Source organism: Salvia hispanica, chromosome 1 (assembly GCF_029641045.1).
Source record: "Salvia hispanica isolate PSC_SH4W2 chromosome 1, Shi_PSC_v1, whole genome shotgun sequence".
Lineage (NCBI taxonomy): Eukaryota > Viridiplantae > Streptophyta > Magnoliopsida > Lamiales > Lamiaceae > Salvia > Salvia hispanica.
In genome coordinates this window covers 9,175,329-9,186,837 of record NC_142692.1, presented here as the reverse complement: position 1 = coordinate 9,186,837, position 11,509 = coordinate 9,175,329, and the positions used below count along the sequence as shown (strand labels likewise).

The following is an 11,509-nucleotide window of genomic DNA, read 5'->3' as shown; positions in this document are numbered from 1 at the left end:
TTTGTGTTGTACAATGTTATAGTAATATGGAGTATTTGATTTTCGTATTTTGGTATTGAATTTTTAGAATTTTAATATTGAATTTTTTATTTTACGCACTTTTAGATATTTCGAACCGGATTCGGTTCGTCGACAATTTAGATGTGATTAGATTCACTTTTCATAGATTTATCAGATTGAGCAAAAATACAAATACTCCAACCTTACTTTGTCCTCTCTCTTCTTATTTATCTCGTCACTGTATTGAATAAAGTATTATTTTTTAAATTTTATATTAAAAAAAACACTTGTGTTGTTAAAATCTGAAAACGAGTAGAGCCAAAAGAATAGCGAAAACCTTGACCGCCTAGATTTTGAGCTCCCGCCACTTCACCAAAAATCAAAACGTACCCTTATTTCTCAATTCCCCATTTTGCCCTTCACCTTCTTCCTCGACAAGCTTTTGCCAATAACTACGCCAAAAATCAAATTTGAAAATTCACCATCTCCACTCCGAATTTCCATTATTCAGATAATTCGAGGCTGATTTTGCAGCCCCTACGGTGTTTTACCCTCAATTGGAGTACAGTTTGTATCCAATGCTGGGAAGTTCAGCATACGATGATGACCCCTCCAAAGCATTTGTTGGGATTCGATTTGTTCTATTCGGGTTCGATGCAGTTCGTGAAGAGGAGGTTTCATTTCAATGGAGTTTTATTTTTTAATTTATTTGGGTGTCACTTGAAGAACAAAGCTTTTACTTTAATTTGGGATTCATTTTTTTCAGATGCGGTCCATGCTTTTAGAAGGAGGGGGAGTTGATACTGTGAATTATGGACCGTATTGCAATCACGTGATTGTCGATAAGCTTGTTTTTGTGAGTTTTGCCTCTTTAAAATTTGAGCATTTTTTAGATTAAGTTTAGTGTATGTAACTATGTTTTCTATAGTTTTGGATTCTTTCTCACTTCATACCGTTAATCAGTGTTTTTTGAAGCTTTAAGTTGGAAATGGATACGCTTTCATTCATTACCGAATAGAACAGCATTAATATTATTGATTTTGATTCCAATAGCTTTAATTGTATGGAAATGGAAACAGTTGCATTAATTCTGTTTTCTTGTGTCATGCAGGATGATCCCATATGTGTTGCTGCACGAAGAGATGGCAAAGTATTGGTGAACGGACTATGGGTGGAACACAGCTATGATTCAGGAATGCCTGTTGATCCTACCCGTGTATGTTTCTCGTGTACATCATCTTTCAGTTTCTTGTGTATTTTAGTTGAGAGATGTATCTATTGTGTTAGGCTAGAACTGGCTTTTAAAGTCCAAGTTGCATGCTTCAATGTACTAGTGCTTGTTGTATCCATAATCCATGTTCAAGTGTATTGGTTATTTGGTTTCTGCATGCATTAATGTCGAACTTTAAAGTGTAGAGACTCTTGGAAATTCTACTTTCTTGTGTTCCCTGATAGTGAAAGATAATATATCTCGAACACTTTCAACTTTTCTGTTCTAAGTTTTTATTCTGATTCCGCACAGGTTTTGTATTGGCCAATGAGAGGTCTGAATGGGATTCCTGGAGCTAAGTCTCTGGTTATATGCCTGACTGGATATCAAAGACAGAATCGAGATGATGTCATGGTTCAGACATTTTACTTAATCTCTTCTTCTTTTTTAAATTTCATTAGAACTGTGTCGTCTCATTCTATTATAAACTGGCTTCTTGCACAGAATATGGTTTCCCTGATGGGTGCCAATTTTTCGAAACCATTGATAGCTAACAAGGTTACTCATCTGATATGCTACAAGTTTGAAGGTAAGTTTTGTAATTTATTTTTCATTTGTTGCTCAAGATATTGGTGCCAACTGTTATTTTCACTTCATTTATATGTGCATCTATGATCTATGGATCTATAAAACTGTCATATTTGTTAGCATATGACTGTTTTGTAGTTACTATCTAGTAAATGATGTGTATAATTATGAAATGTGTATGCAATCTATGATAGCAGATGTTTGGAAACCCATCGAACTAACCTTTTCTGAGGTCTTTGCTGTATGTGGTTGTTCTGTTAATGATCATGATGGCATAGTATAGTTCTTCATTTGTTTTTTTGCATCGAGAATATAGCATTGTACTTCATGTTATGTTTGCACTAAATGCACCTTCAAAGGCTTACATGTTTGTAATTTTACATACTTCTGTATGTTGTTCCATTTGATTAGTCCAGGTATTTGTGTGACTTACATAAGCACTTAGAAATTGCATTATTCAGGGGAAAAATTTGAGCTTGCCAAGAAGATAGGATTCGCGAAGCTAGTTAACCATCTCTGGCTAGAAAATTGGTATGTCCAATTTTGACAATCACCAATCCAAAAATAGAATAAAAATTGAATAGTTGATTTACTATAGTAAATTTTAGCTCTCTGTCACATTGATCTATGATTCTTATTCTGAAATTTCAGCCTGAAGGCTTGGGAGCTGCTTCCGGAAGCCGATTATGCTAAAAGGTGAGACACAAGGTTCTATGCTTTTACTCATGACATAATATTGCTCAACTTTCAGCACACATGTATGTAGCTTCATGATAGTTTTGGTTACTATTTCTTAGACTTGCAGATGGAGTTCTCCAGATTTAAGGCAAATTGGCCTCTTTTTTCTTTTTCTTTTTTAGTTGAAGATGAATCCTTTTAATTTGGCATTTCACATTCCTCGAGGTAATAAGTTCATAAGGTTGTCCCATGATGATAGAGATTAGTTAAGGGCCGGTAGCCTTATAGGATTAGTCGTTTGAGAGTTGAGGGCAAATAGGAGTCTTGGTGGGAGATTCTTATGTTCAGCGTAGTTTAAGAGTCGGTATCCATGGATCAAGCATTGAAACTGGAAAGTGCCATGGACCTCAAGTGAGGTGTTTATATATTCCAGTTCTTTCTTTCAATTTATTTCTGTTTCCTATTCATTTGTTTCTTGCATTGCTCATTCACTTGTTGCATACACCGCCTTTACTCCTGACATATGACACAGTGGATATGAATTGGAGATGGAGGCTAAAGCTAAATATTCTGAAGAAGAGACACAAGACATGAGCCTAGTAGATGTGAAAAAGAATGACATCATCAATCCTCACAATATTCAAATTGAGAATACAAATTTGCATGAGTCACCTGACCAGCAGGGGGGTTCTAGAAACAATGGTTATGTGCCTGCATTCGAAAGTTTTGCAAATGTTGGAAATACCGGCAAAACCCGCTCCACTCCTAGAAAGGAGAATACCAGTAAAACAAAGTCAACTCCAACCAAAGAGAAGGCCAGCACCCAGTCAAGTCCTAGAAAAGAGACTGACTTTGGAAAAACATCAGTATCTCATGATACTCATGGTGACAAACTTGATACATCATACTCTTCTTGTTCCTGGAGTCCTGCTAAAATGTTCTCTGAGGTGCCATTTAATGTGCCCGATGGTAAAGGAAACACTGAAAATATTGAGCATGCCTTAGCTTCAACATCTGGAAGTGCTAAGAAGTCTGTAGATGGTGGCTTGTCCAAATTAAGTAGTAAGAGTATGAAGGCCAGTCTCCCTCTGTGGTCAGAAAGAACTGAAATTAATCCAGGAAGTCCCATGTCAAATGTAAGTAAAACCGGGCTTCGTGGAGGTTTTGATATACCAATGGAGAGAGATCTGGATGCAACTGATTCTCATGGCATCAAATCACCATTGATGGGAAGCTTGTTGCTCCCAAATGAGGGACAAACCACTGGTTTGCCCAACAAGATGAAACCAACTGTTCCATGTGGTAGTTCGAGATCGCCAGTTTTAAGCCATTCTCCAAAAACTTTGATCAGGGGTGGATTGGCTACAAAAACGATGGAAACGTCGGTTTCTAGATCTTTAGTTGATGGTTCATGTCGAGTAGCCTGTGATATGTCTCCAGTTAAAGGTACTAGCTGTTTGAGGGAAGAAGTTACTGGTGCTTTTGTCACGCCATCAGGGAAAATCCAAGATGGAACTGGATCTGCTGTAGATAAAACTCCTTTAAAGGGAGATGTTTTGCACCTCGATGAGGAAAATGTAAGCAGTTTGCCTCGTACAAAGAAAATGAACGTCTCACGTAGTGATTCAAAATCAAGGAGACTAAGCCATTCTCCAACTACCGGAGCTAGTTGTTTGAGGGAAGAAGTTGATGCCGGTTCTGTCCTGCCATCAGAGAACATTCATGAGGGAACTGAATCTGCTGGAATAAAGACTCCTTCAAAGGGATCCTTGTTGTACCTTGACGAGGAACAACAAAGCAGTTTGCCTGGTACTAAGAAAATGGCCGTTTTACACAGTGGTTCAAAATCAACAAAGCTAAGCCGATCTTCAAAGGTATTAATGGGAAGTGGATTGAATACAAAACCGATTGAAATGGCAGGTTCTGGATCTTCAGTTTGTGGTACACGTCAATTAGCTGCTGCTGTTCCTCCCACAAATATCACTAGTTTTTTGCAGGAAGAAGTGGGCGATGTTCTTCACATGCCGTCTGAGAGGGACGGAGATGGAACTGAATCTGGAGGAATAAAGACTCCTATAGAGGGAGCCTCAGTGCACCTTAACAAGGAGCAAACCAGCAGTTTGCGCGGTAGGAAAACTACTGTTTCTCGTAGTAACTCCAAATCAACGAAACTAAGCCGTTCTCGGAGCATGTTAATGGGAACAGTATTGGGTACAAAAGAGACAGACATGCCTGTTTCTGGAACTCCAATCCCTGCTTCACATCAATCAGCTGTTGATATATCTCCATCAAATATCACCAGCCATTTGAGAGAGGAAGCTTCACTGGCCTCTAAAGAAGCTTTAGTCACGTCTACTCAACTTCAGGAAAGACAGGAGTGCAATGATCAAACAATTAAATCTTCTCGAGGAAGACCCAAAAAGCAGAGGTTGCCTGATTCCGATGGGAAGGACCTTTCTCTGAGAAGGACCGAATCTTGCACCGAGGGACAAGAAATATATCAAAGTGATCCACCAGATTTCAGACCCCAATTTCCGAGTACAAGCTCTACAGTAGAGAAACTGGATAATCAAGCGGATTTGAACTCTTCAAAGGTAGATCACAGTGGTACCAAGTCAAAATCCCCAAAGAAAAAGATGCTTGCCAGGAAGACATTGGGTTCCAAACCAACTATCTGTAAAGGGAAAACTACAAAACACAAAGGACTGCTTTCTTCTGTATTGCAGAACAAGTTCATAGGTCATTCGAATGGAGCAGTTGGCGTGGAACACAAAGAAAATGCTTCTCTGGCCGAGAAGTTTGTCACCGTCTCTTCAAACCACAATGAAGATGTAGGTGATGAAACTGAAACTCCAGAATGCGAAGGGCTGAAGAAATCTGCAGAAGTCGAAGAACCTCATACAAGCAAGGAACCTGGCAAAAAAAAAACAAAAAAGATGGAGGCAAAATCAAAGGTTAAGAAGAGCGCTGAAGCTAAAAAGTCTCCAGAGTTGCCAGAACCAACATCAACTGTTGATGTTGTAGAGAAAAAGGTAGCAGAGGGCAAGAAACGTCCTTTGACCAAGTCTAAGACGAATAAGTTGAAGGATCATACCAAGGAGGCCAAACAAGACGAGAAGGAGGCTGTCTTGAACAATGGAGAAAAGGTTGTGTTGTCTGGTAAAGCCGCTAAAAGACCATCTAAGAAACTGAAAGGTTCACATGACGTGGAGAAGGAAAATGAACCTGTTACAAATGAACAACCAAGTGTAAGCTGTGATACTGGAGCAGCTGGAAATTCTACTCATAAACTTAAAACGCCTCTAAAAAATGGCAGGGCAAATGACCTAACCACCAAGACTGAACCTGCATGGTTTATATTGAGTGGGCATAGGCTTCAAAGAAAGGAGTTTCAGCAGGTTATAAGGCAATTAAAAGGAAAAGTATGCAGGGACTCTCATAATTGGTCATATCAAGCAACACATTTCATTGTTCCAGATCCAATTCGAAGAACTGAGAAGTTCTTTGCAGCTGCTGCATCTGGAAGGTATTCCCAGTTAACTCATTGTTATCAAATTTTTATGTTACTGAAACTGTACCTCACTAAATGCATCCTGCATAACTTGATTTTTGCAGCTGGATTCTCAAAACTGATTATCTAACTGCTAGCACCGAGGCTGGAAGGTTTTTGTCTGAAGAGCCATATGAATGGCATAAGAAATGCTTAACTGAAGATGGAGCAATCAACTTAGAAGCTCCAAGGAAATGGCGTCTTCTGAGGGAGAGAACAGGTCATGGTGCATTTTATGGAATGAGTATAGTCATTTATGGAGAGTGCATTGCTCCTCCACTGGTATGCTATTAACTTGTTTAATTCTACCTTTGTCGCTATCTTAATTAATTTGGGAATAATGTGTATACAATATCTGATCATCAAATTTAGGATACTTTGAAGCGTGTTGTAAAGGCCGGAGATGGGACCATACTCGCAACCTCGCCTCCATACACGCGTTTTCTAAATTCAAGGGTTGATTTTGCCATTGTTAGCCCGGGCATTACCCGTGTTGACATGTGGGTGCAGGAGTTTCTCAGACACGAGATACCCTGTGTTCTTGCTGACTATCTGGTGGAGTATGTGTGCAAGCCTGGTTATTCCCTTGATAAGCATGTGCAATACAACACTCATGCTTGGGCGAAGAGTTCACTTGAGAATCTGGTTAAACGTGTGGAGGAGGCTGTTGATGAGCCTAAAACACCAGAAGAGAACTGCGTTGATGACGCAGCATGCCAAGTGTGTGGATCGCGTGACAGAGGAGATGAGATGCTCATATGTGGTGATGAGAGTGGTAGTCATGGATGTGGTGTCGGTGCCCACATTGACTGCCTTGATCCTCCACTTGAGGCTGTGCCAGAGGAAGACTGGTTCTGCCATGACTGCTGCCGGAAAAGTAGTAGCCGGAGTTTGAAGAAACGAGCCTTGAAATCAAAGAAGTGATCAGTCTGTTGATTCTGTAAATTCTTACAAGGCTCGATGGCATTTATGTTGTTAAGTAGCAAAAAGACAATAAGGTTAACTGAGTATTGCTGTAGACTTAGAATGTGTTTACTGGTAATGTACAGATAGTGAAGATGCAAACCCTTAAATTGTCAAGTTTGTTATGTTAGTTTTCGTAAATTATAGTATTACTCATCCTTTCCCTATCTCTTTCCAATTAAATTTTTGAAGCAAGAGAATTCATCGGATCAATTGTTGCCTTATACGAAAGCAAGTACTAGTACATAAAAGCGAATGAGCCGAACAATTATCCGAGTTTGTATTCAGATTTTGAAAATTTGTATGTAGATGATAAACACTACATTTACAAGATGATAGTATGATAATATGAGAAGGTATTTGACAAATTGATTAAACAAACTTATAAATTGTACGATGTATATATTTTCAGCAGTATATATAGTACTACTAGTATTATGCAGACATCTCAATCATCTTCACTATGTTTTTATGTAGTAAGTACTATGATTCAGTAATTTGCATGAACTGAAGTGTGGAAACCATGTATAGCGTTAATTGGGATAATTTTCTTTATCCACTATAATACACAGAATAAAAAGCAGTGTTACTACTTACTACTAGTAATACTATTTATGATTTATCATCTGCATATGGATTTCATCAAATACATAATCCATCAGATTCAATGCCCTGTTTGTTAAGGCCAAATCCAATTTAGTTAAAAACACTAAGAATAAGAATATAAATGAGTGTCAGAAAATCCATTGAATGCTTCAAACTAGAGACTTTCAACCTTATAAAATACTTAAATGCAATAAACTTAGGTGTGAAAGCATACTTCTTCCACTATCTGTCTGCTCAGTAAAAAACACGCACTGAATTGCCATAAAAACCCGCACCTACGGTTGATAGATTAGTAGGGATAGAGTGATGGGAAGCTGTATTAATTAATTTCTTAACACAATCCAGCTAAGCCAGCCAACCACAAATAAATCGTCCTTTTCGTACGGTTAAACTAAACTTTTTTTAATTGCCCAATTTAGAGTTTGTCAAAGGCGAACGTGCTAGAATTCATATGTATGCAGTGTATAGAGAAATTGCTAAAGAAATAATCAACTTTAACCGATTTTTTTGTTTTAGGCATGATTTATAAACCATAGTGATAATTAATAAGTAGTAGTATGAAGTGGGCGTGAGTTATTTATCACATTTGCATAAAATGACCCGCGCATGGCCATGGCATTTTCCTTTACAAAAGACGCGGATTTTAGAGCATTTCCAACCATTATCTATATTATACTCAAATTCATTTTAATGTAAATTTCACATCAAATATAATTTCGCGGATATTCCCTATATTATGTCTTTTTTACTATTATATCTCCACTTTAAAAATTGAACTTCATATCTCCCCTTTAAAGAAGCATGTAGTATTACTACAAATGAACCAAGTATTTTCTTTATGATGAATTTAATTTATTTATTACTTATATTTTTCTCTTTTTTGGTTTGTGGAATGATGCATGATGGGTCATTTGATTCCTTTTGGGTCAATCATATATGCAGATGCACAACGCACATAACTCTTTTTCTTTTCTTTTCTTTTTCTTCCCCAATGCAAGCATCAATATATTCTCTTATAATTGTATCATACTCCAGTATTTCTACTTTTTTTTATCACTTAGTATTATGTATTTCTATTTACCTATCTTAATTATTTATAGTGTGTAAAACAGAACATAAATAGGTCGAACATTTAAGAAAATGAAATTTAAAATAAAATGGGACAATACATTTCATTCGCCATTTTCATAATTTTCAAACACGAAATGCTTCTTTTCTTCTTATTTTCTCAACTTCTAATAAACTTTAAAGTTGAGTTCGTGTGGATAAACAAAGAGTGATTTATCAATTTATCAAGAACTATATTTTGATGAACTGAAGCCTCCAACTTCCAATATTAACGTTGAAATTTCTTTTACTTGGTTAATCAATAAATTTTTAGGTTTCATTCACCTGAAAGAGTGTCACACGTACGGTGTACAATAAACAAAGATAAGTACGTATAAATAGTCCCAAAATAATGTACTATCAATAATTAGGATAATTTCCAAAAACGTCATCTCCTGTCACTAGTCGAACAATAATTTTCGAACACCTATATTATTTAATTAAAAGTATACTAGTAGTAAGTTTTTCTTAATACTCTAACCTCTTCTACACATGTTTTGAATGGAGACAAGGTAAGGTGGCTATCTTTGTATTATTCTCACCAACACCACATTGTTGGGCAGTGGGGAATCATTGTTTTATTGATTAGTGTGGAAGTGAAGAACCCAATTCTTTAAATAAAATGAAAATAACAACTTAGAAATACTAAAAAACTAGTGAATTGTGATATTTCACTTCCAAGTAAAGCCACCAATATATTAGTATATCTTGGGAAGAAGTGGAAGTATATTGCTAAAAAAGGGGGAAAAAACTTGAACTTTAGCATATCAAAGTCATCACACTCTATACGAAAAACCCACAAAAAGCCATAGACTATGAGAATATTTGTACGCCATTGATTACGAGATTTGTAGCTTCCTATGTCACTTATGCTCTTGACTTCATTTTATTGGTAATTTATTGTGTTTACCAAAAATTGCAATTTGCAACTTTGCTTGGAAATAAACCCAAGCCAAAGAGCATTCGTTACTTTTAAGGAATTGACCATGCCATAAGCCAATATAGTAAATCGACGACGACATAAAACTTAATTGATAAAACGTTTCATCTTTATTCAATATGTTAGAAGTTCGAGTCATCACGATATAAAAAAAAAAATACGGAGTATTAGTATTAATCTTTCTTTAAAAAAGGTCTTCCAATATGTCAAATTTCCATGTGCATGTGTTTATATAATAATGTGTAAGTTGAGTTACTTTTATCACTTGTTATGAATGAAGTACGAATCGAAGTGTTATAGGACATCAGAGGATTTTGAGTTTTGTGATAGTTTATTTTCTTTATTTAATTGTTTTAGATATCATACATGAGTCAATTTTTTTATAAAAAAATAGTAGTGCTCCCTCCGTTCCCTCATAGTTGAGGCGGAATTTTTCGGCACGGAGTTTAAGAAATGAATGTTGAGTGTGTTAAATTAATAGATTAAAAAGTAAGAAAGAGAAAAATGTAGACAGAATAAAGTAAAAAGTGAATAAAGTAGAGAGAATAAAGTAAGAGAGAGTAAAGTAAGAAAGAAGAAAAAGTTACTATATATGGAAATGACTCAACTATGAGGGAACTTCCTAAAATGGAAAAATGACTCAACTATGAAGGAACGGAGAGAGTACCATTTTTAGTGGCATTATTGATATATATAGGGATGTGATCATATATCATAACCCATATTTATGGTGATAATCTAATAACCCTCATTTTATGGACGAAAAATATCATTTTATGAAACAGAATATCATTTTATGGAATAAAAGTATCATATTATGCATGCTGAAAAAATATCATTTTATCGTGTATAAATATCATTTTTAGTAAAAATGATACTTTTGACCCATAAAATGATAGGGTTATTAGGTTATCACATAAATATGAGTTATGATATGATCGCACCCCTATATATATATATAGTTATGTTACTATAAATATTACTCCCTCCGTCCCAGATAATTCGACCCAGTATTCCATTTTGGGTCGTCCCATATAATTTGTCCCACTTCACTTTTATCATTTTTTATAGTGGACCTCATATTCCACTAACTCATTAATACTCACATTTTATTATAAAACTAATACTTTAAAAGTAAGATCCACATCCCACCAACTTTTTCAACTCACTTTCTATTAGATTTTTTAAAACCCATACCGGATCAAAGTGTCCTAAATTATCTGGGACGGAGGGAGTAATAACCATTACTAGTATATGCTACCTCATGACAAAGAAATAGAAGGTCTCATAAGCATTCATACTCATAAAGTCATAGACACTGAAAATAGAAGGTCTCAAAAACATTCATACTCATAATTGATGGATACAATACGATGAAACTGTAATTATTAGTGTCACATGGGTTACCAAACATAATAATAAGTCCAGTAAACCTTTATGATGATTATTTGTTATGTAAGAAAATTTGATATCAGAGTGACGCATGAGAAAAAAAATTTAACCTTGATTGGTGTAAAGTTATCTTTAGTGACACCACTGTAAACTTTATTTACCAAAAAGCAACAAAAAGACGATAAAGGCCGTACCGGTGGCAGTGTGTCATAATTTACCTTTGAAATGGGTTGGTGGGGTTACTAATTATGACCACTAAAAGTTTTAACCGTATACAGTATATTTAAATGGAGTACTAAAAATATGCACATAAATATCTTCATCTTTTTGTATTGAGTGCCGATAAGCACCTTTCTCTAGTACATTATCTACACCAAAATCTCTGTATTCGCTGGGAAAAAAAAAGCTCTGTATTCGCTGCTGTTACAGTCCTTTTAATTTGAAACGATTAATTCATGTAACTCTGCTCTCCGAA

The 11,509-nt window shown here is 36.0% G+C and overlaps 1 protein-coding gene across 1 annotated transcript; it reads left to right on the top strand.

Annotated features, from left to right (window-relative positions):
• The first annotated feature begins 367 nt into the window (after window positions 1-367).
• Window positions 368-7,130, top strand: LOC125224572 (BRCT domain-containing protein At4g02110-like). Its single transcript, XM_048127991.2, has 10 exons — window positions 368-674; window positions 767-856; window positions 1,112-1,216; window positions 1,523-1,624; window positions 1,715-1,799; window positions 2,260-2,329; window positions 2,450-2,494; window positions 3,009-6,002; window positions 6,092-6,308; window positions 6,399-7,130. Exons 1-10 carry the CDS (start codon window positions 579-581, stop codon window positions 6,948-6,950), a joined length of 4,356 nt encoding a protein of 1,451 aa, XP_047983948.1. The 5' UTR covers window positions 368-578; the 3' UTR covers window positions 6,951-7,130.
• The last annotated feature ends 4,379 nt before the right edge of the window (window positions 7,131-11,509 follow it).

Coding starts and splice junctions, on each gene's coding strand:
- LOC125224572 (XM_048127991.2), top strand. CDS start 579: ATGCTGGGAAGTTCAGCATACGATGATGACCCCTCCAAAGCATTTGTT. Junction 1,217..1,522: donor TGCCTGTTGATCCTACCCGT/GTATGTTTCTCG, acceptor GATTCCGCACAG/GTTTTGTATTGGCCAATGAG. Junction 6,003..6,091: donor GCAGCTGCTGCATCTGGAAG/GTATTCCCAGTT, acceptor TGATTTTTGCAG/CTGGATTCTCAAAACTGATT.